We start from the raw sequence: 27,351 nt of genomic DNA, 5'->3' as shown, positions 1-27,351 counted from the left end.
ACTGCGTTTTTTGTTTTTCGCACGGATATATGCAGAAAAAAATCCGCAACCCCCACCACCCTAATTAATTTTAACCTTCAAATCCGCAAATGTATTTGCGGATGCACTGCGGATCCTAAGCTCCCATAGAGACGAATGGAGCACATCCGTCCGTGATCCGCGGTACAATAGCGCATGCTGCGATTTATTATTCTGCGTGGCATCCGCAAATCAAATAAAAACAAATCTGCCGGTGGTAAATGAAGTGCGGACGCCCAGTGCATCCCTATGGGCGGCTTGATTTCTTGTTTTTTCACCACGGGGGGCCCCTTCATGCAGTTTACACAACTCTGACGACCCCTTTAAGCCTGCTGGTGTGTTTGGACGCTGTTCCCATTCACTGGCAGCAAGCACAGGCCGTCAAAAAGCGTATTCGGAAAGTTTCAGCGCTTCTGTAGTTACGACTTTGGTGTAGAACAATCGCACTGCTGCTCCTTGGCTTACCGATGATGGAACCTGTGATCCCGGGTGCTGACACTTTGTTCCGACTGCAGCGCGCTCACGCTTTACCCCCTGACAACGGGTTGTTGTAGCCGCGCAGCTGGAAATCGCCTGACTTCAGTCTGTGGCCCCTGGCCATAGGTGGAGGGAAGCTCGCACACGGCCCCGTCCTCTGAAGATGTGGGCGCTAACTGCACACTGTAGTCATCAGCTCTTCTATAGGATCTGCGTCAGTGTCCGGCGGGGCGCGGGGTCGGATCAGCTGAAGGCTTGTTGAAGTGTATGGACTCCCATCTAGAGGGGGGGGGGGGGGTCAGTCCATCAATGTCCGGGGCTCTAACCGTCTGCCTAAACCATGACTGCTTGTGGCGGCATCTTCATTAGAGATGCATGGATTGTCGGGATGCCTTGGGCGTCTTCATCTGTGCTCTTCTCATCCGCAGGTGAGACTGATGTCGTTACCTTATGATACCCTAGGGGCAGTTTATGCCGCCACGTGCTATATCGCTGCTAGAAAATCGCGGCAATATTACGAATTTCAGCGTCGGCTGCTTTTTGTGTCGCTGTCGTGCGGGAGAAAGACAATAGGACCTTCTAATGTTAGAAACGCATCACACGAAAATCACAAATCCGTGCGCTGCGACATGATAAAACGAAGGCTTCATAGGAAAAAGTGGGTGATTAAACGCAAAAAGATATTTCATGCTGCGGTTTTTTACTTTTTTACCACATAACCTTGCATGAGTGAAAACCTCACATGTGAGGGAAACCTTGAAAATCATGGGTTTCATAATTCTGCTTTTTCATGCGCTCTTACATCGTGTGATTTTTATCGCCCGTGTGAAATCGGCCTTATAGAGAGAGGCTTCATTCAGACAGCCGTAATGAGGCCTGACCGTGGGACTAGTGGCCTGAGCTCCCAGCACCATGGGGCTCTATGAGGTTCTGAGGCCTGACCTTGGAATTAGTGGCCTGAGCGCTCAGCAGCATAGGGCTCTATGATGTTCTGAGGCCTGAGCTCTCAGCAGCATAGGGCTCTATGATGTTCTGAGGCCTGAGCTCTCAGCAGCATAGGGCTCTAGGATGTTCTGTGGCCTGACCGTGGGACTAGTGGCCTGAACTCCCAGTAGCATAGGGATCTATGATGTTCTGAGGTCTGACCGTGGGACTAGTGGCCTGAGCTCCCAGCAGCATAGAGATCTATGATGTTGGGTCCACTCATTACATTTGAACTCAGGCCAGGAATTTCGTCTGTTACGGCCGTCTGAATTAGGCTTTATAGCTACGGAAGTATTTATGGAGCATCAAAGTGCCAACAGGAAACCACTTCCTGCCCTCTGTGCCATGACATGGTGTATCACATGACTTGTGTTATGTGACCTGCAATCCTCTGGAGGAGTCTCACACTACATCACATGATCCTTTTCAGAGCTGCCCACTGGTTGAGAGAGGTCATGTGATGTCACAGAACCGGGAAGTGTTTTCTTCTCTGCCCCCTAGAGGCTCCTTACAGCAGTACAGTCTCATGCTTCAAAAACAGCATGTGACAGAAATCCTGCCCAGTTCTGGTGGTCTGTGGCCTGAAGATTTACAGCCCTGCTACAGACAAGATGGTCCAGCTGCTGTGGATGGGTGGGTTTGGGTGGTCTACACCGCGTGAGACCGCCCCTTTTAGGGTATGTTTAGACGCTGGAATCGGGCGTGGAACTCTTCGTGTGGATTCTGCCTCTGAAAACAGCGGGAAAAGTCGCTGGAATGACCGGTTTTGTTTGAAACGCCTTGCATGTGGGGAGTCGCGTTGCGATGGGTTTTAATGATCACTAATGAAGACCCCTTTTATTCTACTTATTATGGAGCTGGAGGAACTTTTCTATTAACATTAACCCCAAACCCACCATCACCCCTCCCCCTCTGCCCCGATGGTGAGGGAGCCCGCCGGGTGGGGATGTGACTGTTGCTCCTCGTGTTCTGCAGCGGCGTCCTCCCCGTTATCCCCGCTGTCGCCTTGTTGCTTTTTCTCAAGGACGCCGATTAGCCGTTCAGATTCCTGCGCTGTCTCCCGCTGTCCTTATCAGAGAGATAGGCTCTCTCTGACACCTTCCTCTCTGTAGGGCGGGGAATCTTCTCTGAGGGCCACACCTTACTAGAAGAGGGGCCACTGACTACACAACTCCGCAAAAAATTAAGGGACACCTAAAAATGTCTTCGAATTAAACCAGATTGAAAAGTTCTGCAATCGGAAAATAAAGACGGCTAAGAAACCCAGAAAATGTTTTTTTTTTTCTTTTTTTCCTGTTCACGATACATACTGTGGGGCGGCCATCTTGTCTGAGCTGCATTTAACCCTTTCCAATCCACTGAAGTCTGAAGACATTATGATTTAAGGCTGTACAGCTCTGATGTTGGAAGACGTCCGTCAGGGTTCTCTTACTGTATATTGCCAGCCTCTCTGCTGTCCAATGTGTCACCTCATGCAGTACTGGTTTTAGCCAGCATATAGCGCCGTTGTAGAACGTCAGAAAAAGGGTAAGCTGCCTAGGAAAACCAGGATATAAATTGGATTGGAAAGGGTTAACAGCATTTAGAGAGGTGCTTTACGGCGGCTTCATGGACCGTTCACACAGTGGTCAGGAGGCGCCCGTTGACTTGTGTTGGCGGCCTCTAGGCGCGCTCTGGGATTTGTGCAGGAGTTGGTCACAGCTTAAACAGATTGGGAATGTTCTCTTCTATAGAAAACGCACAATCTGTTTTGGGTCGTGTGCAGATCTGCAGTTCTGGTCCGATTTGAGTGAAATTTTGCACAAACGTTCCTCAGCCCCCGGCGATGAAGACTGGCGAAATTAAAAATCAGAAACTCTGCTTTCGTTTCTTGTACGGCTGAGGTAAAGTAGAAGCTGCTCTGTAATGGGTTGCTATGGTGATTTTGGAATAATATGCCAATTAAGGTCTCAGATGCAGTGAGAAGTCCCACAGCCAGTAGATGGAGGGAGCGGGTGCCTCCTAGTAACAATGGACGGGCTCCCGTGACTTCTGTGCTAATATTTAAAATCCTTCAGGTGTAAATATGGATGTAAATGGATCTGTCCCACAAACGGTCATACCGTCAAAAGAGAGACACAAACTAACATCACAGGCAGGATTACACCGATGGGGAGCGCCGATGTAAAGATAACACAAGGATCCACCGTTTACAATAGGTGATGGCACAGCTGACCTCCTCTCCCTCCCTGCACACTGACCACTAAGCCTGATAACTATATATATTACTAGGGGATCTACTGGGCAGTGTGGATGTATTCCAAATATTGCAGAAAAAAACTTGTTTGTCTGGTTTTTACTTCTGTATGCCATCCTTTTTTCATGTCTGCAAAAAAACAAATGTCCCAGTACGCCCCAGTCCTTCTTTCCTGCGTCTGTAAGCAAGCAGTGGAGCTGTGAACCACGGACGGCGCAGGGACGGAGTCGCTGGACTTTCTCTGTCTCCCTGTTGACCCGTCTGGAGGAGAATCATTGGCAGATTGAACAAGAAAAGTGCCGCTTGTGTAAACGGTGGAGCAGATATACGGTTCACAACACAAGTCTTCTGGTGCCAATTATGCTAACCATAAATAGTTAATGGGGGGGGGGGGGGGCGAGCTTCCGTTAACTATTTTTGTTTCTCCCTTCTGCTTCTGATTTCCCCCCCCCCCCCCCCCCCATTGATTTAAACGGAAATATTACCATTTGCCTCCGTTTTAATTCAATTCTTTTAACAATGAACGGCGCAGCTGACTCCACGATTCGTTCCGTTTTGAAAAGCAAACCAAAAAAAGGAAATATTTCATTTTTATTTATTTATTTATTTTTTGGAAAACCCAATAAAATCCATGGGAAATAAAAAAAATGGAAACGTTTAATTCCATTTTACTTCCGTTTCTCTGCTCCATAAACGGAGAAAATGGTTATGGCGCTCTTCCGCGCTTTGCTCCATGTTTTGTATGTGGGTTTTGTTTATTTCTTTACATTTTCGGATCGTTTGTTGTTTTCCTTCAGCTTGTCAGCAGCGTCCCTGGGATCAGTCTGGTACACGGTTTAGATTTGCACTAACTTGTACACCACATTTACACGGCGCGGGTGATATCAGTCCATTTGCAACTTTCACTGTGAGCGTGCGGAGCGCGCCGTTGTCACATGTGTGAAAATCGCACATTTTAATAGAAAAAACATATAAACTGCATTGCGCTCGCGTGCAAAGTGACTGCGGCGCAAAGGTGTTTTAACTCTCCCATTGCAAATAACTACAATCGCAGATAATAGGATCTGCTGCTGCAGTTTTTCCGCATTGCTGCAAGCGACAAACTGCACATGTAAAAGGGTCGTGTCTTTGTGCGCCGCGCAACGCACAAAACTCGCTTGATAAAATTGTCCGTAGACCGCGTTCATGAATGGGCTCCTGTGTCCGGATGTGTGAATTGGCACCCTGACTTCTCAGACTCTCCCCGTTATCCCCCGATCTGCGATGGAATCTGCGTCTTCCAGGAATAGTGTGATAGTCGCACCGCGTCCTGCGCCGCGTGACCTCGCGTAACCCTCGCACACAGTCAGCACTTCCTGTGAAACGCGGCTGGAGCGGCTCTCACTATTGTTAGCTGATGTTTCACCGAAGGGGAAAAAATAAAAAACAAGAGACTTATTTACTCGGCGCGGTGTCCTGTTTGTGCGGAACTGGCTGGGAAGGGCCAGGTCGGCCGAGTCTCAGTGGCTGCGGCAGAGCCTCGGAGCAGCGGCCGTGACTGTGCCCTGAGAGCAGGTAAACAGGATCAGAGGTGCCAGGGAACGGGGCACTAGGGTGGTTTCCAGGGGCGTCTGATAAGTCCTGGAATAATAGCGCTTCCCTGGGAATGTTGTCAACAAGATCTGCGCCGTCGCCGCGCACTTTGTTTGTTCCTGTTCCGCTCGGTTCCGGCTGGAAGGTGCTGCACTCGGAGCGGCACAAATCTTCACACACGTCGTCCATCCAGACGTCTCCGAGAGTGGAAGCCGCCCGCTGCAGGGAGTCTAAATATACCGCTTGGTACAATCGTATCTTCTGATTAAAGGAGCACGCCGGCCGCCATCATGGGTGACAACCGCCGCGTAGTACAACTGGCATCAGGATAGTGGCACATCGTTGGACTGATGCCAGGCAGGAGTCTGGGAAAGCTGGATGATCGGGAGCTGTACCAGCAGCATTCCTTGGCACTGACACAAGTCGTGGCGCTGCGCCCTTCCATAATGTGTGATGTCTGAGGGCGCCTTCACACTGGTGAGAAAAATCGTGCGATGCGAGAGCGATTAAAAACGCTGAATTATGAAACCAATGATTTACAAAGATGAAGGAAACCGTTGAAATGTTTTCACTCGTGCGACGGTGCGAGAAAAAAACCGTCCTTTCTGCAATGTGCGATTTATGATTTTTTTTTTTTTTAAATGTTCCCCAGTGGAGCCTCCTTTTTATCGCGTTGCACGAACTTGTGTTTTCTCACGCGATGCGTTTTAACACTAGAAAGTCCTATTGGCTAAAAAAATCGCACAAAAAAATCTCGATCGACAGCGATGTTTGAGCGAGAAAAAAACACCGACGCTCAAAAATCGTGGGAAAGACTTTCTCGTGGCAAAATGGTGACCGCCAGAGTGAAGGAGCGCCGACGGCTACAATCGCTCTGCGATCTTCTGATTATACGTTTTTAGCTCTGTGATAAATCCTGGTCATTTACAAGTCGCTCCATAATGAGGCGTCCGGAAGCGACTTTAACCCTTTCCAATCCACTGTCTGACGTCTGAAGACATTATGATTTACGGCTGCACAGCTTCGATGTTGAAAGACGTCCGTCGGGGTTCTCTTACTGTATATTGCCAACCTCTCTGCTGTCGGAGCCTATCCAACGTGTCACCTCATGCAGTACTGGCTTTAGCCAGCAGATAGCGCCGTTGTAGAACGGCAGAAAGAGTAAGCCCCTAGGAAAACCAGGATACAAATTGGATTTGAAAGGGTTAAAGGGTTATTCCCACGATTGATCTTCATTCCCTATCCGATACCCCACTGCTCCTGAGAATGGGGGTCCCGTGTCTCCCTCTTGTCACTACTGCCGCCGCAGTGACATGGAGATTACTGGGAGCGGCGGTCGCACGTGCGCAGTACCGCACCTTTTTATTACAATAGGCCTGACTGAAAAAGCGGAGTGGAAGCCTCGGGTATCTCTGGCAGTCGCATGGAATACGAATGGAACGACCCCCATAGATGCTCGACCGCCGCTCCATTCAACCTCCTCCCCAGAGCGAGGGGAAGAGGCGGACGTGTGGACACCCCCCCCCCCCCCCCGCCCCCTCAGGGGTCTCAGCGGCGTCACCCCCACCAATTCGGCTTTTATCCACTATCCTATACATATGGGGAGAAAAGTTGTTTTTGGGTTAGCCCCTTTAAAGGCGCTCCGGGGTTTCTTCCAAACACAGCGCCACCCTTGTCCGTGGGTTGTGTTTGGCATTGCTGCTCAGCTCCCATTCCCCTCAATAGAGCTGAGCTGCAGTACCACATACAGCCCCATGGACAAGGGTAGCGCTGTGTCTGGAAGAAGGCAGCCATGTTTTTCTAAACCTGAACAACCCCTGTGGGTTGAGTGTGACTCCTTACAAGCTATGTGAGAGCGCCAGCAGCAGCCGTCTGGGCACCGGAGGGGGGACTGATGAGCTGCGGCCGTCTGGGCACCGGAGGGGGGACTGATGAGCTGCGGCCGTCGCTTCCTGGGGCTTCTCTGCAGTGTTCCAAGATGGCCGCGGCGATTCTTAGACTACCCGATGCGCACAGCACTGGTTGTACTGGTGTGCAAGAGCAATGACAGGAGCGCTATCGCCATCTTGGAAGTCTGCAGTGGGGCCCCAGGAACCGTAGGGTCGGTGACAGAATAAGTAGAAAGGACAGTGCAGGTGATACAGGGGCCCGTGGAGACGTAGGTCGGCACAACACTACTGGGAGAGAAAATCTGTCTGCATCCCCCCCACAGCCAATCACAGCTCAGCTGTCATGTCTTATACTGCTGAGGTAACATGAAAGCTGCGCTGTGATTGGTGATTAGAGATTATACCGCTGAGGTAACATGAAAGCCGCGCTGTGATTGGTGGTTAGAGATTATACTGCTGAGGTAACGTGAAAGCTGCGCTGTGATTGGTGGTTAGAGATTATACCGCTGAGGTAACATGAAAGCCGCGCTGTGATTGGTGGTTAGAGATTATACTGCTGAGGTAACGTGAAAGCTGCGCTGTGATTGGTGGTTAGAGATTATACCGCTGAGGTAACATGAAAGCCGCGCTGTGATTGGTGGTTAGAGATTATACTGCTGAGGTAACATGAAAGCTGTCCTGTGATTGGTTGTTATATATTATACCGCTGAGGTAACATGAAAGCTGCACTGTGATTGGTTGTTATATATTATACTGATGAGGTAACATGAAAGCTGCGTTGTGATTGGTTGTTACTTGTTATATATTATACTGCTGAGGTAAACTATGCAGTGAATGGCGTCCATGTCCTGTCGTTGGTCCATCTGCACTGGTGTGTAGATACTATTTGAAAAATAGATGGCAGCGCTGTATCCTCTGGCGTATACGCTGTCCCTCGTTATACGTCGCTCCTGTGACTCGGGCCTTACTGCACCTTAAGGGCTCATGTCCACGGGCAAAATGAGATTTAAAATCCGCAGCGGATCTCCCGCGCGCGGATCCGCACCCCATAGGGATGCATTGACCACCCGCGGGTAGATAAATACCCGCGGATCGTCAATAAAAGTGATTTTAAAAAAAATGGAGCATGAAAAAATCTGGACCATGCTCCATTTTCATGCGGGTCTCCCGCGGGCTTCTATTGAAGCCTATGGAAGCCGTCCGGATCCGTGGGAGACCTAAAATAGGAATTTAAAAGCATTTACTCACCCGCAGCGGGCCGCGAAGCTCTGCTCTTCCTCACGGCCGCATCTCCCTTGCTTCGGCTCGGCGGATGTGCCCGGCGCATGCGCGCGGCACGTCGACGACGTGCCGGCGTCAGGAATTCATCCGCCGGCCGAAAATGAAGATCCGGCCGTGAGGAACAGCTGACCTTCGCCGCCCGCTACGGATAGGTAAATGCTTTTAAATTGCTATTTTCAGCGCTCATGTCCGCGGGGCAGGAGGGACCCGCTGCAGATTCTACATGTAGAATCTGCAGCGGATCTGATTTTCCCCGTGGACATGAGGCCTAAGGCCGTATTTGCACAACCGATTATATCGGGCAGGTTGTGTCTTGTGAGATTCACCAAACGCCGTGAAAGCGGAGCGCCTGATCTATCAGGGTGGGTTTTCTCTTGCAGCGATGCTACAACATTGAATAATCGCAGCGCGTCCGACTTTATCGTCCATTGCGTCTCGCAATGCGCAAATATCGCACTAGAATCTCATCCGTGTGAAAACGGCCTTTAATGCGAAGCGTTTTGCACGTAAAATATGTTGCGCTAGCAGGCAAAATGGCCGTGCAGGTTTAAGAGTGCGATATCCTTTATCCTAGTGTCTTAGACCAATATCGTTCTTGACGCCGATGCAAGGCGGTTTTCATACCAAAACTCCCCGCATCGCTTCTGTGAAGTTCCGATCCTCTCACGTATTTCCCGCCCGATAGAGGATCACAAGTGTTTCCTATGAAATCAGCGGTAAGCCTCATTCGCACAGACAGGGGGTCCCCTTTCCCCCATCGTTGTTGCTCTGCTATAGAACCTCTGGCCATTACGCTCAGGAGGAGCCCAGTGTTAGAGGCAATAGTCATGGGGGACCGTGAGGACCGAGTGGCGCTCTATGCCAACATGTTATTTATGTCACACCCAGCAGCATCTCTTATGCCTGCCATACAAACTATAAACCAATGTGGAGGCGTCTCCGGCCTCCATATTAGCTGGTCGGAATCCGCTTTGATGCCTTTGTGTAGGACGAGCCGCTGAGTGTCTGCAGATTACAAGCTCCTGTAAATATCTGGGGCTGCAGATCTCTAATATTGCAGGACGGTCCTTAGATCTAAATGTATCTCCTCTGATAGATCTTTGTAAAACTAATCTCTAAACCCGGGGATCCTTGCCGATTTCGGTGGCCGGCCGTGTCGATTTGATAAAAATGATCATCTTGCCGAAATGCTTACATATCCTACAACTCACCCCAATAGTCATCCCTTCACGGTTTTTCAGGTCCATGGACTCGCTCATGACCCTCTCCTATACGGGGAAGTTCCCGTCTGAAACTTAAAATCTCCAGAGACCGCGGCAGGAGGCAGGGGCTGCTCTCCCGGACTTATTCCTATACTACGTAGCTAGCCAATTGGGCCACCTACAATGCTGACTGGGAGATGACCCGCTCCCCAGTTTAGAGGCACACTTGGCTCACTACCTAAAAATCCCCAGTTTGTGGCCTGCGGTGGAATCTCCTTCCTCATTGACTTTTGTAAACTGCTTTTAATACATAAGCCGGCCTCTAATATATGGAGACAATCGAAGTCCGCTGATACATTTTCAGATATAATGGCTGATATCGCCTTATGGCATAACCCTAGTCTGACAGAGCTGGTTCCCTTACAGGATGTCTCTGGGTGGGAGAATTATGGAATATGAGCTCTGGGTGGTCTGTACACATCTAATATTTTCTCCTCCTTCGAACAACTACAAGCTAAATACAAACTTCCTCGTACCCGTTTTTTTAGATTCCTACACATCAGACATGCACTGCAGACACAATCCCCATATCCTGGACCTTCTATATCACACTACCCCCTGATGGGTATACTACGCTCCCAAGGACCACAGGCCTCATATCCACGCTCACTAATCGCAGCAAAGACCTCTCCTAATACTCCCCCGGCCCTGCTGAAATGGAAAACACGGACACCAACTCTGACAGAAGAATCCTGTCAGGATCTACTAGCCTCCCCTCTGTGCGTTTCTCCTGCGGCTAATAACAAGCTGATACAGTTGTGTATTATACATCAGTGCTACCTTACCTCAGTGAGGCTGCAGAGAACAGGCAGAACTTCATCATACAAGTGCATTAGGTGCCCACACAACACTGCTGATTTTTGGCACATGATCTGGGAGTGCCCTGTTATTCGGGACGTCTGGGGAGAGGTCACGGACCTCCTCTCGTGGGTTTTGGAAACACCCGACCCGACAACCCCGGAGGTCGGCCTCTTTGGGATACTCAAGGAGATTTGACAGCGCCCTCATAGAATAATTCTGAGAGAGGTACTTTTCTTGGCTAGGAAAGTCATAGCACTACGTTGGATGGATCGAAGGAATCTCTCAGTGTCAATGTGGCGAAAATTGGTTATAAACTACATAATTGTATGGAATAGTAGAGTTAAAGGGCGTAGATGTTCTGGCGCTGGAGAGAAAAGAAGCCACTCTGGTTTCTTAATCTCCTACAGTTCTCGGGGTCGGTTGTTAGAGATTCCGGGCCTTCACCGGAACCGCTGCTGGGCCGTCGCTGGACTCTGCTGGGGAACTGCTGGAGCTCCCCTTTAACTTTTTTATAAAGTTTTTTTTAATTTTTTTTTTTTTTGTTCATGACCTTACATCCATGTAGGGAATCCTTATGATAATCGCAAGTCTATTATTATGAAGCTTTACATGCGGCCCGGATTACCCCCCCCCCCCGGCCGCCGCGTGATCGTGTCATGGGACGGCGCTCTACTACCAAGAATTGCAAATCCTGCCTATTTCACTTCTGCTATTGGAGATCAGCAGCGTCAGCAGAGCTCATTGTCTCCAGGCTGAAATCTCACTAATGTCAGAGACCAAGATGCTTCGCAGTCTTGTTGACTTAACAATTATTATAATTATGAGCCATTAGGAATAATTAGTTACGACATTAACTGTGTCGGCGCTGGAGCTTTGGCAGTTCCCTGAAAGCCGTGTCCATCATGCAGCCAATGTTAGTGATCCAGTACATCAAACTACAAGGAAAACAACTTTGCAAATAGGATGTAAAAAAACTATTGCCGCTTTAGGTTTACGGTTCCTATGCAGACCTCTGTCTCCATGGTTACAGACTACAAGCTCTGTGTAGTTTGCAGCTGCTAATATGCGCCACTAGAGGGAGCTTAAAGGGGTGGTCTCGCGAAACCAAGTGGGGTTATACACTTCCGTATGGCCATATTAATGCACTTTGTAATATACATCGTGCATTAAATATGAGCCATACAGAAGTTATTCACTTACCTGCTCCGTTGCTAGCGTCCTCGTCTCCATGGTTCCGTCTAAATTCGCTGGCAGCTTGCTTTTTTAGACGCGCTTGCGCAGTCCGGTCTTCTCCATTCAGCACGAGCCGCTTCAGTGTGCTCCCCGCTACAGCTCTTCTGCGCATGCGCAGACGAGCCTTCACTGCTCGGGAGCGCGCTGAAGCGGCCATTCTGCACCATCCTCTGTTAGAGGAAGGTGCAGAAACTGGAGCTGCCCAGCGGAGAAGCCCAGCCCAGCCCAGCCCAGCCCAGCCTCGCCTCCCAGGTAAGTGATGGGCCGGGGGGGGGGCTGCCGCTGCGCCGGGGGGGGGCTGCCGCTGCGCCGGGGGGGGGGGCTGCCGCTGCGCCGGGGGGGGGGCTGCCGCTGCGCCCGGGGGGGGCTGCCGCTAGGCCGGGGGGGGGCTGCCGCTGCGCCGGGCTGCGCCGGGGGGGCTGCCGCTAGGCCGGGGGGGCTGTCGCTAGGCCGGGGGGGGGGCTGCCGCTGCGCCAGGCTGCGCCGGGGGGGGCTGTCGCTAGGCCGGGGGGGCTGTCGCTAGGCCGGGGGGGGGGGCTGCCGCTGCGCCGGGGGGGCTGTCGCTGCGATGGGGGGGCTGTCGCTAGGCCGGGGGGGGGGGCTGTCGCTAGGCCGGGGGGGGGGGGGGGCTGTCGCTGCGCCGGGGGGGGCTGCCGCTAGGCCGGGGGAACTAGCGCTGGGCTCCGGGGCCTTCACCTGGGCTGAGGGTCTAGCGCTGGGGAGCCGGGGGCTAGCGCCGCTTACCTGCTGCCTGGCGGTGGGCGTCTGGTCGGCGGCTGCGGGGCGTCCGGTTGCCATGGAGACACAGCTGGCGGCGTCTCGGGAGCGCGCACGTCGGGCTGCAGCGAGCGACGGGGAAAGAGCCGGCGGCCATCTTGAGGAAACTTTTATAAGTTGCTGAAACGCTGGAACGGTAAGTACGAACCAGCTAGAAATGTCATTTACAGGGGGGCTTAGTAATGTGTGTTTAATGGGGGGGACTGGGCAAAAAAAAAAATTAACTGCTTCCTCGAGACATCTCCTTTAAGATCTTAGTGAAGACAGATTCCTTACACTTTCCATCAGGGTTGTGTATATCTGTATACTGTGAGCTCCCCTTAGTGGTGGTTTGTATAACGTGTGCTCCGTCTAGTGAGCTGCATGTGGTCCGTGTATTACGTATGTTTTTTATTTTCACATGCGTAAAATGCACAGTACACAGCAAATCCCCATGTACAGGAGTATTTGCTGCAAATGTTAAAACCCCATATCCTCTATTTGTTCGTATTATGCACCGAACTTCACATAAGCGTAATTAGCTGCCAATCGCCATGCACTATCTTGGTCTGTATACACGCATAATACACAACAAGATAGAGCATGCTGCGATCTTTATTGTGCGTGTGTTTCCTATGAGTGGCAACATAGGAGCCTATGGCAGATTGGTACACGGCATATTAGACGCGCAATACGTTGTGACTATATGCTCGCGTGAAGGAGCCCAAAATAAGACCTGCTGCAGGTGAGCTCCCCCTAGTGGTTGCTCTACATTAGTGTTCCCCCAACTCCAGTCCTCAGGGACCCCCAGCAGGTCATGTTTTCAGGATCTCCTCAGTGTTGCACAGGTGATGTAATTATTGTCGGTGCCTCAGACATTGCCACAGGTGTACTTACCATAGGATATCCTGAAAACATGACCTGTTGGTGATCCCTGAGGACTGGCGTTGGGGACCCCTGCTCTACATATCTGTATGTAGTGGGCTTCCCCTAGTGGTGGCTGTATAAATCGGAATACAGTGAGCTTCCTTAGTGGTAGCTGTGTATAGTGTACTCCCCCTTATTGGTGGCTGTATAAATCAGTATACAGTGAACTCCTACTAGGGGTGGCTGTATAAATCTGTACTCTGTGAGCTCTCCTCTTGGTGGCTGTATAAATCTGTATACAGTGAGCTCCCTCTATTGGTGGCTGTGTGTAGTGAACTCCTCCTAGTCGTGGCTGTATAAATCTGTACCCGGTGAACTCCTCCTAGTGGTGGCTGTATAAATCTGTACCCGGTGAACTCCCCCTAGTGGTGGCTGTATAAATCTGTACCCGGTGAGCTCCCCCTAGTGGTGGCTGGATAAATCTGTACCCGGTGAGCTCCCCCTAGTGGTGGCTGGATAAATCTGTACCCGGTGAGCTCCCCCTAGTGGTGGCTGGATAAATCTGTACCCGGTGAGCTCCCCCTAGTGGTGGCTGGATAAATCTGTACCCGGTGAGCTCCCCCTAGTGGTGGCTGGATAAATCTGTACCCGGTGAGCTCCCCCTAGTGGTGGCTGGATAAATCTGTACCCGGTGAGCTCCCCCTAGTGGTGGCTGGATAAATCTGTACCCGGTGAGCTCCCCCTAGTGGTGGCTGTATAAATCTGTATGCACTAAGCAGAGCCTCGTTCCAGAATTACGAAATATTGCTGTGTGACACATTGGGAAACGCTCGTGGTAATTAAACACTTTCCAATCAGGTGACAACTAAGGAGAGGTCATCGGAATGTGCACAATGTGATGACCTCCTACATAGCAATGAGGTGACACCAGCAGCGGCCATCGCTGATCAGTATTGGCATACAGAGCAGCGAGCGAGGGCGGCGCTGCAGCTGATCAGTACATTCTCCGGGCTCATTCATCTATCGCTCCTCGTGCTCATTCACACCACTAACAATGGACACGGCTGTTTACACGCATTTTTTTTACGGCTAAGTAAATCAAAGATGATCCCGCCGGTGTTTATCTAGAATTTCCTGGAAGCCGCACACAATCAGGGGCTTCATTCCAGCGTAGGATGTGAAGCTCCGCTCATTGACAACAGGTTTAGTGCATTGTGTAAGTGGATACACGGCCGGCTTATCCAGTGAATGGCCTCCCGCAGGGAGATCACTGTCACTGGGCTCTACAGGATCGCCTGCCACGTGCGGATGTCACCATGTGACATCGGGTAGAAATGCTTTTCCTGGCCTGAAAACACAAAGCGGCATTCCATTCACTTAATACTAATAATCCCGCACAGGCAGGGTTATTTACCGTACTCGTCAGAAAGAAAGCATTACAGAGAATTAAAGGGATATTCCTGTCATAGCTGGTGCAGTATAGAACCACTAGACATTGACCCCCTATGGGGATAAATGGTACTGTAAGACTGCAACCATGTGCAAGAACATAATTACTATAATACTGCCTCCTGTGTACAAGACTATAACTACTATAATACTGCCTCCTGTGTACAAGAATATAACTACTATAATACTGCCTCCTATGTACAAGAATATAACTACTATAATACTGCCCCCTATGTACAAGAATATAACTACTATAATACTGCCTCCTATGTACAGGAATATAACTACTATAATACTGCCTCCTATGTACAAGAATATAATTACTATAATACTGCCTCCTATGTACAAGAATATAACTACTATAATACTGCCCCCTATGTACAAGAATATAACTACTATAATACTGCCCCTTATGTACAAGAATATAACTACTATAATACTGCCCCTATGTACAAGAATATAACCACTATAATACTGTCCCCTATGTACAAGAATATAACTACTATAATATTGCCTCCTATGTACAAGAATATAACTACTATAATATTGCCTCCTATGTACAAGAATATAACTACTATAATACTGCCCCCTGTGTACAAGAATATAACTACTATAATACTGCCCCCTGTGTACAAGAATATAACTACTATAATACTGCCCCCTGTGTACAAGAATAGAACTACTATAATACTGCCCCCTGTGTACAAGAATAGAACTACTATAATACTGCCCCCTATGTACAAGAATATAATTACTATAATACTGCCTCCTGTGTACAAGACTATAACTACTATAATACTGCCTCCTGTGTACAAGACTATAACTACTATAATACTGCCTCCTGTGTACAAGACTATAACTACTATAATACTGCCTCCTGTGTACAAGAATAGAACTACTATAATACTGCCCCCTGTGTACAAGACTAGAACTACTATAATACTGCCCCCTGTGTACAAGAATAGAACCGCTATAATACTGCCCCCTATGTACAAGAATAGGGGGCAGTATTATAGCGGTTCTATTCTTGTACATAGGGGGCAGTATTATAGCGGTTCTATTCTTGTACTTAGGGGGCAGTATTATAGCGGTTCTAAGTACAAGAATAGAACCGCTATAATACTGCCCCCTATGTACAAGAATAGAACTGCTATAATACTGCCCCCTATGTACAAGATATGGTCTGACTGTTGTGTCCTTGTCTTCCGCAGGTCTTCCTGAACAGTACTACAGCCTGACGTGGTTCCTGAGCCCCATCCTCGGTTTGATATTTACTCCTCTCATTGGCTCGGCCAGTGATCGCTGCACGCTTCGATGGGGCCGCCGGCGGCCCTTCATCCTCGGCCTGTGTGTCGGGGTTCTGCTTGGAGTTGCACTTTTCCTCAACGGCTCTGTGATTGGTAAGCAGCACACAATCTGTGGGATGACGTCGTTGTGAGGTCTGTCCTGTAGCAGCCCTCCATTGACTTCCATGATGAGAGCAGACAGCCTAAATCAGTAGGTAGCCCGGGGTTCCAGGAATGGGATCCGCACTTATGGCCATAAATCTTTAGGTGGGAACGGCTCTCTAGGGGCTCCAAAACCAGATATTTAAAAAAAAAATATATATATATATATATATTTTATATATATATATATATATATATATATTCTAGTTTTTTGTGCCCACCTTATGAGCCGTGACTTTGTCTTTCTTTTGACACTGACATATGAAGACTTGTTTTTTGTGGGACAAGTTGTATTTTCCAGTGTCAACATTTAACCCCTTAGTGACCGCCATATCGTGTTTTTACGTCCTGCAGATGCAGGACATGTACGAAGGGGGATCGTTGCCCCCCCCCCCCCCCTTCCTTTTCATACATCGCAGGTGTTGGCTCTTTCTTATAGCCAACGCCTGCTGGTAACAGCTGGGATGAGCCGCGCGGCTTATCACAACTGATAACCTTTTTAAATGCCACTGTCAATTCTGAGATCGCTGGGAGCTTTGTGGGTGTCATGGCAGCCAGGGGCCCTCTGAAAGGCAGTCTGACAGCCCTGGGGCCTATCAAGCCATGTCCGTGGGGTGGCTTGATAGACTGACTGCCCGATTGCAGTATGATGTAATGCTGTGGCATCACATCCTACTGCAGGAGCGATCAAAGCATTGCAAGCTGTGGTCCTGTGGGGGCTAAAAAAAAAAGTAAAAGTTATCAGGTCACTTTTGTTGCAGTTTGTGCGCCGTAGAAACAAGATTCACTGAAAGATGGCAGAATGACTTTTTTCCCCCCATTTTTCTCTCCATTTATAACGTACTAAAAAAACTTTAAAAAATTCTGTCACATTAGATAGTAACATTAAAAATACAATCATCCCGCAAAAAAACCAGCCCTCCTACAGCTTTGTTAAAATCCCGCTCCGCGGGGCTCGTACTGGAAGCGCTGCGGAATGTCTGCCGCGATTCTGCCCTGTGCGAAGGTGGTCGGAGGGTCGAGGCGCACGCCAGAATCCAATATGGAAGTTTACATAAAAACTGCAACAACATCTGCAGCTTTTTGCCGCGGTCTTTGCTGCGGATCCGCATTCGGATTTCGTCTTGTCAATGGGCGAACTCTGTATAAGGAATTGTGGGGTGAAAAATCCCGTTTCTGCGTGACGAAGTGACCTGTCGCTACGTGACGTAAATGAGAGGGAACGTGTTGGGATTCCACAAGTGGGTTTTGCCCGCGGACAGGGCTACATCCGCGCATCAAGCCGCAAAAGGCGCGGATTTTACTGCAGTGTTTAGAGGCGGGATTCACGCAGAAAACTACCCGCGGAGCGTGATCATGGCTGTGGGGTTTTGAGGGTTTGAGGAGTTGTTGCAGCTCTGGGTGTGAGTGGAGTACAAGACGTAACGGGAGAAGTTGGAGTATATCTGTACAGACTGTAGGTGTTTGTTGCGGGATTCAATAAACAATCCACAGAATGTGAAGGAGCGACGGAGCGGGAGGCGCTGCCAGCGCTTGGCATGAGAACCCTGTAGGAACCTGTTCACAGGGCGATGCTTCCTGTTGTGCGCCGCCGTGTTCCCTTTATTGCGTATCTTACAATGCATCCTGTTTCCAGTATTATTTCACCTATTATCTCCTTTTTTGCTCTCTGTTCTTTTCTGGGCCGCTGTGGGAAGAAATGACTCCTTCCAGGCACACAAATCACTGCGTGTAGCGGCTCCGCATCTCCCACGGACCAGGGCCCTGTAGATTGCAGAGGGGCTTATTAACAAGAACAGTATTTAAGTTAACCCCTACAGCACTGCTCAGCCTGAGTTTCTGGTTCATGAATAGAATTGACAGTGAAGACTGACACATGCAGCTCACTGACTTAATACTTATGCCTACTGGACAGATTATCCTCCCTGCTATATTTGGTATTTCAGCCGCAGTTCAGTAGCGGGGAGCGATTCCAGCCACCTGATTGGTTGTTGGGGACACCCCCCCCCCCCCCCCCTTTGGAGATGTGCACGAGTACTACTTCACGAGACCAGCGGGGGGGGTTAGGGTTTAGGTTTAGGGTGAGGGTTAGGGTTAGCGTTGGGTTTAGGGTTAGCGTTGGGTTTAGGGGTTAGGGTTAGGGTTTGGGTTTAGTTGCCGACCCTCCTACGGCCCTGCTGCTGCTTATTTAATGGGCCGGCCACTCGTGCACATCTCCAAAGGTGGGGGTGTCCCCAACAACCAATCAGGTCACTGGAATCGCTCCCCGCTACTGAACTGCGGCTGAAATCCCAAATATGCGTCCAGTAGCTGTAGAGTTATATGCATTGTGGGCATTTATTTTTAAACTTGTTTTATTGGCTAGTAATCAATTTGCAATAACCAAAGCTTCTGCAGTACAAGGTCATACATGAGATTCACAGATTCTACAGTCATAGATTTACAGTATTTAGTAAGCACAGTGCACATCATAAGTATGGGGGAGGTAAGGGGAATTGTGAGGAGGGGGAGGGGGAGGGGGGGGGGGAGAGACTTGTCGGAGGTTCCCAGGGGGGAGATACCGAATACATAGTAAAGGTCGCGTATTGAATGTTGGGCTGTTAGTAAGTGTGTAAGCCTCTGCATGGAGGAAAGGGAGAGGTAGAGAGTAATGAATGTGTCCATGGCGGGCAATCTAATGTGGTACGAGGTATAGGTGTATAATAGTAGTATCCGGGGGGCTTTGGATGAGGTGTTCTGGCTAGTGTCGTCAGGAGTGGTGGTTGGGTTTCGTGGTATGTTGGTCAGTCTCCGGAATTGTTAATGTCGTCTTTGTAGCGCTAGTATGGCTGAAGTGAGAGGCTGCTGGGGAAACAGAGTTAATGACGAGTCACACCATTGACCCCAAACTTTTTGGAATTTATCTTGGCACTTACGTCCCTTATATACTAAGTTGTTGTAGGGTATGGTGGAATTGGTGATCTTTTTCCACATAGCCAGAGTTGGGCCCCTTGGGTCCATCCATCGCAGGGCAATAACTTTTCTTGCCAGGAACAAAACTTCCCGCAAGAAAATTCTGTCATAATGTTGCCAATCTTCTGCATCCAGGATGCCAAAAAGGCAAATTTCCGGGGTTATGGGAACCGGGACGTCCAGGACCGCAGGCCAATGACACCGCCCCAGTATGACCTAATTGACGGGCAGTCCCAGGTCATATGCCAGAAGTCCGCGTATGTACATCGGGCACAGTGGGGAGATGGGTATCTGCCCATCCTATACAGTCTGAGAGTACAGGGTGAGGTAGCATTGGTGGACTATGTACAGTTGGGTCATTTTGTTGTTTACTTAGGGGGAGACAAGTAAGGGGGATTCTAGGACTTCTTGGAAAGTTTCTTCCGTCAATGCTGGAATTAGGGATTTCCATTTTAAGAGGGCTGGGGGAATTTCTCAAGCGGCTTTTGCGGTTGTTAGATGAGAGTATAGCGTTGAGATAAGGCCCCTAGGTCCTCGCATTCGCAGTATTCCTATTAACGGGTAATGCGATATGTTGCTACTTGCAGGTGGGAATTGTGTCTGGAGTGCATGGCGGATCTGTAGGTATTTATAAAAGTGGGTTCGGGGAATTTAGTATTGGTTTTGTAGCTGCTCTAAGGATAGCATGACGGTGGAATTGTATAGGGCGCCCAGACACTTTATATCGTATTGTTCCCATATCTTAAGGTCGGCTAGTGGTAGCAGTTCCTGCCATCCAGGGTTTCTCCACAACTGCATGTTTGCGACAATGTCAGAAAATCCGATTACTTCTATAGCTTGACTCCAGACTCGCGTCGTTAGTCTATGAATAGGAAGTCCCTTGTTTCCCAGGGTAGCGGGGAATTCCAGTACCGGCCATAGGTTGGTAATGTTTAATACCTGGGCCAGATGTGCCTCCGAGTTAGGTGCATTGTGGGTATTTTCATATGATGTGTATATCGCATTTCCCAGGTCTCGCCATCGGAGACGTCCCGGAGAACCAGACCATTGGGATCGTCCTCACAGTGCTGGGTGTCGTAGTCTTAGATTTCTGCGCTGACGCCACAGAGGGGCCGATCCGCGCCTATCTACTGGACGTGGCGGATAACGAAGAGCAAGACATGGCACTCAACATTCACGCCTTCTCAGCCGGTACGTGCCCATTCTGATTGCCCTTGCTTCAAACTCCTCAGACTTCTTGGTTCTTGTGGTATACTTACCTGTTTTGGGGCTCCGGGACGCAGCTGGCACTGGCATCGGCGGTGACTTCCTGGAAGACGGGCTAGGCGGAAGCATGTGGCCAATCAGAGGCTGCAGTGTGATGTCCCACAATCTCCTGGCATCATTATGCCCAGGATATGAGCGCTGATGGCAGGAGCACCAATGGCAACCAGAGGCCGCAGCGGTCACATGCTCTCACCCAGCCCGTCTGCCTGGAAGTCACTGCTTGCTGTGTCCTGGGGCCCCTGGTAAGAGGAGTATACCATTGTTTGTTATTTTAGGCGGGGCCCAGCCGGGGGGCAGGGTTTTGTTTGAATGACAAAACCCCCTTTAGGATGCGGCCTATTTTGGACACAACTATGTTTTTTGGGACTTTTAAAAGCCGTAACCTTTCTTATTTTTCTGTTGTCACGGCCGTATGAGGGCTTGCTTTTTTGTGTGAGCAACTGTGGTTTGTATTGGTACCATTTTTTTTAGGTACATTTAATGTATTGTATAACTTTTAATAACTTTTTTTTTTTCTTTTTTTTTTTTTTTGGAGGACAGGTAAAAAAACATCAATTCTGCCCCCTTTTTTTTTTTTTTTTTTTACAGTGTGACTGATGCAGCACAACTGGCAAAAAATTATTTTTTCCCCTCGGGTCGGTGCGATTACAACAAATCTTTTTTTCAAACTTTTGCACAACCCTTTTACTTTCATTTTTGACATCGCTGCCCCACAGATTAGCGTATTTTGGGCTGGGAGCTGTTTGTGTTAATCCATAGAAAGTACACGGCAAATCAATGGGGATTAAGTGTCCGTAATACGGGGTGCAACTACACCCGTGTGAATGAGGCTTTATAAACGGCCCTTTAAAGCCAACTGTAATGCTGATGTGGCCCTCAGGAGAAATGAGCTTGACTCCTCCCCCCCACACCCCCCGCCTTCCTGTAACAGCCAATCAGAGCTAACAATGAGGCCTAACAATCCAACCATGGATTGATGTTGGACCAGTATGCCTGTACTGACCCCTTTAAATCGACCCTATAGACCCGGAGAAACAAAGATGGCCGAACCGCTTCTCGGACTATCAATGCATACGAATACACAGTGTTCATCAGGGACACTACATGATTAGTCAGCACCGCTCATTTAGACAGCGCTGGCCAATCAAAGCACCATCGGGTAGTCAGAGAAGCGCTTCGGCCATCTTTGTTTTTCTTGGCCTGTTGGGGTGCTTAAAGATTTTGTTACTTTTTTTTTATTCTCTTTTTGCTGATATCGCCTTCCTCTCCGCAGGTCTTGGTGGAGCCATCGGTTACATGCTTGGCGGCCTCGACTGGACTCAGACTTTCCTCGGATCTCTGTTCAAGTCCCAGCAGCAAGTCCTTTTCTTTTTCGCAGCCATCATTTTCTCGGTGTCTGTCGGCCTTCACCTCTTCAGCATCGAAGAAGAACAGTATAGCCCTCAGCAAGACCGCCTGGACGACGAAGCCGACACCCTGTCGAGCGTGAAACTAAACAGCACGCTGGCACCCATGTCCCGGCTCAACGTCATCAACGAAGACGAACCCTACACGATGTTTCCAGACGAGGTCCAATCCGAGAACGATCTCAATCTCGACTTTCTTGAAGTGGATATCGTAAGGAGCAAAAGCGACTCTGTCCTGCACATGCCTGACGCCACGCTGGACTACGAATCCGAGTTTCTACATTATATCGAACCCTCTATCTTCCAGGACTGTTCCTACCCAAACACTCCGCGAAGCACCAGCCAGGAGCTCCTCAAATCCAAGTTTAACCGCTTGTCCGCCTTCCTCAGGGAGAACGAAAGGGAAGAGGAGATGTTGCTGGATAATCACATCAACGAAGCTAAAGTTCCCAATGGCGGCGAGTTGCTACAGCAAGAGAACATGAACGGACACGCCAGGATCGGCATGAAGCAGTCCTGTACCGCCAGCTCCATGCGCCGCCGCAGGCACATGTTCTATCGCCAGCCCTCTTACACCTTCTCCTATTACGGCAAAGTAGGGTCCCACAAATATCGCTTTAGAAGAGCCAACGCCATCTTGCTGATCAAGTCGTCCCGCAGCATGAATGACATCTACGACATGCAGAAGAGACAGCGTCAAAGGCAAAGGCATCGAAACCAGAGTGGCGCCACCAACTCCAGCGGTGATACCGAGAGCGAGGAAGGAGAGACGGAGACGACGGTCCGCCTGCTCTGGCTTTCTATGTTGAAGATGCCCAAAGAGTTGTTGCGTCTTTGTTTGTGCCACCTACTGACCTGGTTTTCCATTATTGCCGAAGCGGTGTTCTACACGGACTTCATGGGTCAGGTCATCTTCGAAGGTGATCCAAAGGTACGTTAGTCTACGAGGTTGGGGTTAATGACTACTGGAGAAGAGGAGCGGGGTGGCTACTGTGACTACTAAAGGAGTGGGAAGAATACTGAGAATCAGTACAGGACTAGTAATATATGTACGCAATGACTTTAGCAGAATAGTGAGTGCAGCTCTGGAGTATAATACAGGATGGAACTCAGGATCAGTACAGGATAAGTAATGTATGTACACAGTGACTGCACCAGCAGAATAGTGAGTGCAGCTGTGGAGTATAATACAAGATGTAACTCAGGATCAGTAGAGGATAAGTAATGTATGTACACAGTGACTCCACCAGCAGAATAGTGAGTGCAGCTCTGGAGTATAATACAGGATGTAACTCAGGATCAGTACAGGATAAGTAATGTATGTACACAGTGACCCCAGCAGCAGAATAGTGAGTGCAGCTCTGGAGTATAATACAAGATGTAACTCAGGATCAGTACAGGATAAGTAATGTATGTACACAGTGACTCCACCAGCAGAATAGTGAGTGCAGCTCTGGAGTATAATACAAGATGTAACTCAGGATCACTACAGGATCAGTAATGTATGTACACAGTGACTCCACCAGCAGAATAGTGAGTGCAGCTCTGGAGTATAGTTTAAGATCTATTTTATCATTATGGGTGTTTGTGATTTTACCCCATCCTCTAATACCCCATAATTTAAGAGACTATGGCCCCCACTGCTATTATAGGAGTTGTGACTGGCAGATTTTCCTTTTCTAGGCGCTCTCCAATTCTACGGAACTTCATCAGTACAACGCCGGGGTGCAGATGGGCTGCTGGGGTCTGGTCATATACGCTGCTACTGCTGCCGTCTGTTCAGGTAAGGCTTTACCGATCTACTCGAGCATTGCTGAATACTCGGTAGATACAACAGTCCTTGGGGCGTTCTCTTCTGGCATTTTGGTAAGATCGCTATTACGCTCCAGTATATCTGCCTCCACGGGTAAGATTATGGAATTCTCATCACTTGTCACCCAGATGCAGATATGATTCCAGGGTTTATATCTCCCGGGTATTCTTTTAGGAGGTGATGCTCCGTTCCATATCTAGATGTACACATGTGTTTTGTATAAGAAGTCCTATTAGTACTATTTCATAGTGATCGGCTCCTGACTCCGGTGTCAGCGGTCAGATAGAGAGCAGTAATTAAATCATGTATCATGCCGGGAGAGGGATAAGCTGCGGCAGATGTTGCTGGTTTCGTCCTCGACTCATTAGTAGATGAATAGGGTCTCTGAGGAGATGCGGCTCCTGTGAGCCGGTGACGGCACGTGGACATCCATGTGTCCCCTGAGCAGCAGCGTCTGCCCGAAGTATGACCTGTACCGCCATATTCACTAATGTGTCATTGATTTATATCATTTGTCTGAGCCTATTACCGTCTGTCACAGATTGTCCCCTCCGAGCCTCCGTATCTGCATACAGATGACACAAACTTTCTTGTTTTGCCCCATTTACCCCTATTTTATCCTAAAGCTGTCTGATTTGCTGTGTAGTCTTATTCTTCCTGTTGCCTGAGTGAAAGGGACCAAAAGCATGTCACTTTGTAATGCGGATCGACGTAGAATCGTGTTGGGGATTTTGCCCATTTAGGGTTAAATCCATCTGTGGATCTGCGGCAAAATACGCAGCTCAGCTGTGGATATTAGCGGTGGTATCCATACAGAAAAACCCACATTGTATTCCGCCATGTGAACATATACTTACTGATTCATGGGCAATCGCAGACAACTGAGGGGACCTGTGCTAACACCACACATGGACCTTTCCAGTGTACCTGCAACGTACATCTTCTCATGTTATATTATCTTTCTTGGGGTTAATGGTTACACCATTTATGATCTGGGTCAATAAAGGAGTTTTACTGCTCTATACCACCAGAGCCATACTTATAAAGGGTTAAAGTAACATCCCTGGTGATCTAGGCAAGTGAATAGGCTAATGGTAACAATCCTGGGGTGTCGAGGCAAGTGAAGAGGTTGAAGGTAACATCCCTTCTAGTTTAGGGCTCTAAATGGGATGATGGTTATTTCCTTGATGGACTAGGGTAGTGCAAGGGCTAATGATTACATTTCGGGTGGTCTTGGGTAGTGAAATAGTTAAAGGTAACATTCCTGTTTTGTCCAGGGCAGTGAATAGACTAATGGTGAAAGTTACCTTAACTGCTCTAGAACACCAGGGATGTAAAGGTAACATTCTGGCTGTCTAGGGCAGCGAATGGGCTAATGGTTACATCCTCTGTAGTCTAGGGCAGTTACGGAATTAAAGGTAATGTTCCTGGTGGTCTGGGGCAGAGTAGAGCTAATTAACTTCTTAACTGCCCTAGACCACCGAGGATGCAAAGGCAACATTTTTGGTGGTCTAGAGCAATGAATGGGCTAGTTGTTATATCCCTGATGCTCTAGGGAAGTGACTAGGCCAATGGTTACACCCCTAGTGGTCTAGGGCAGTTAAGGAGTTAATCTAAAGCAATGAATGGGCTAATGATTATATCCCTGATAATTTAGGCCAATGAGGAAGTTAAGCTTTCAATACACATAAGGCTGCCTATTGCCACAACTGTATTGTTACTATGAACTGTCTTACTAAAGAGTGAAAAAGACTGTAGGCTTACACTAAGTGGCAAATGATCACCAAAAATTTCTCTCTTCCACCGACCACGGCCAAGATCTTCCAATAGGACAAGTGACATTTTTGGCAGACTATACTCTGCAAAAACAATAAAAAATGATTGTTCACGATCGCAAACTATAGTCAGCAGAAATAGCCAAAATTGACAAATCAAAGTTTTGTGTATAGGCAGCTTTATAGGTAATATCCCTTGTGGATTACGGCAGGGAAGGGGCTAATGGATACATCCCTGGTGGGCAAGGGTAGTATAGTGGTTAAAGGTAACATCCCTGGTGGTTTAGGGCAGTAAGGGGGTCAATAATAACATTTGTAGTGAGCTAGGGCAGTAAAAGGAATAATGATGACATCCATGGTTGTCAAGAGCAGTGAAAGGACTAATGGTTATACATCACTGGTGGTCTAGGGCAGTAAAGTGGTTAAAGGTAACACGCCTGCTGGTTTAGAGCTGTGAAGAGTCCGTATAAACATTTGTGGTGGGCTAGGGCAGTTAAGGGCATAATGATAGTATTTGTGATAGTCTACAGCAGTGAAGGGGCTAGTGGTTACACCCCTGGTGGCCTAGGGCAGTAAAGTGTTAAAGGTAACATCCCTGGCGGTTTAGAGCAGTGAGGGGTTCAATAATAACACCTCTGGTGGTTTAGAGCAGTGAAGGGTTCAAAAATAACATCTCTGGTTGGTTAGAGCAGTAAAGGGGATAATGATAACATCCCTGTTTTAGGGCAGCGTTGCTAATGGTTACACTCTGTTGATCTAGGATATTGAATGGATGAAAGGTAATATTCGTGGTTGTTTAAAGGTAGTGAGGGGGTAAATAATGACATCCTGGTGGGCTGGGGCAGTAAAGGGAATAATGGATAACATCTTAGGTGGCCTAGGGCAGTGAAGGGGCTAATTGTTAGAACCCTATTTGTCTAGGGCAGTATAGGAGCTAATGGTTAGATCACTGGCGTAACTATAGGGGATGTGGTTGGAACCGGGCCCAGGAGCCTTAGGGGACCCTTAAGGCCTCTCTTCTCCATATAGGGAGTCCTGTACTATGAATAAACCATTATAGTTGGGGGCCCTGTTACAGGTTTTGCATTAGGGCCCAGGAGTTTCAAGTTGCGCATCTGTGTTAAGGGTTTAAGAAGTTGGGGGGGTTCCCAAGATAAACTTTTGCTCTCGGGCCCATGAGCCTTTAGCTACGCCCCTGGCTTACATCCATGGTGGTGTGGTTTAGAGCAGTAAAACAGTTGAAGGTAACCTTCCTTGATCGGCCATTAGCCAATGATCGAGTCTGGTGAATTTGTGGATACTAACGGAGTGTGAGCAGGAGGAGGAGACAAGACAAACCGGATACTTATTTTAGCCCCCCTGTGGGGATTGTGGGCCCTGTCCGGTCCCTCTGGAGCTAGACCCACTACTAACCTTGTCATCCTATTCTATCAATATTCGGAACAAACTACTTGCTCCTGTGTCTCATAACCGCCTGCAACGGTCCTTAACTTTTCTAAGCCATGGCCACCTATAGACTAGGAAGACCACCTACTTGACAATGTTGGGTGGGATTGTATGGATTACAGATTCCCATTAAAGCCTATAAATAATCCGGTGTCTGTTGTGTCATGCAGCCTTGCTACAGAAGTATCTGGACAATTATGACCTAAGCATCAAAATCATCTACATCCTGGGGACCCTGGGCTTCTCCATCGGCACCGCGGTGATGTTCATCTTCCCCAACGTCTACGTCTCGATGATAATGATCAGCACCATGGGAATCGTCTCCATGAGCATCTCCTACTGTCCGTACGCCCTACTTGGACAATACCACGAGATGAAAGAGGTGAGAGGATGTTGCACCAAACGGTGGGGGGGGTCCGG

General features: G+C 48.7%; 1 protein-coding gene across 2 annotated transcripts in view; it reads left to right on the top strand.

The window, feature by feature from the left end:
• Nucleotides 1–27,351, top strand: part of SLC45A4 (solute carrier family 45 member 4) — a 93,209-nt gene that overhangs the window by 63,618 nt on the left and 2,240 nt on the right. For both annotated transcript variants that reach the window (XM_066578741.1, XM_066578742.1), the window contains exons 3-7: nt 16,037–16,225; nt 20,237–20,416; nt 21,765–22,828; nt 23,581–23,680; nt 27,102–27,313. In XM_066578741.1, coding sequence (XP_066434838.1) covers nt 16,037–16,225; nt 20,237–20,416; nt 21,765–22,828; nt 23,581–23,680; nt 27,102–27,313 — 1,745 coding nt within the window. The remainder of the gene's footprint in view (nt 1–16,036; nt 16,226–20,236; nt 20,417–21,764; nt 22,829–23,580; nt 23,681–27,101; nt 27,314–27,351) is intronic.

Source organism: Eleutherodactylus coqui, chromosome 9 (assembly GCF_035609145.1).
Source record: "Eleutherodactylus coqui strain aEleCoq1 chromosome 9, aEleCoq1.hap1, whole genome shotgun sequence".
Lineage (NCBI taxonomy): Eukaryota > Metazoa > Chordata > Amphibia > Anura > Eleutherodactylidae > Eleutherodactylus > Eleutherodactylus coqui.
The sequence above is the reverse complement of the archived record's forward strand: the minus strand, read 5'-3'. Positions and strand labels throughout refer to the sequence as shown.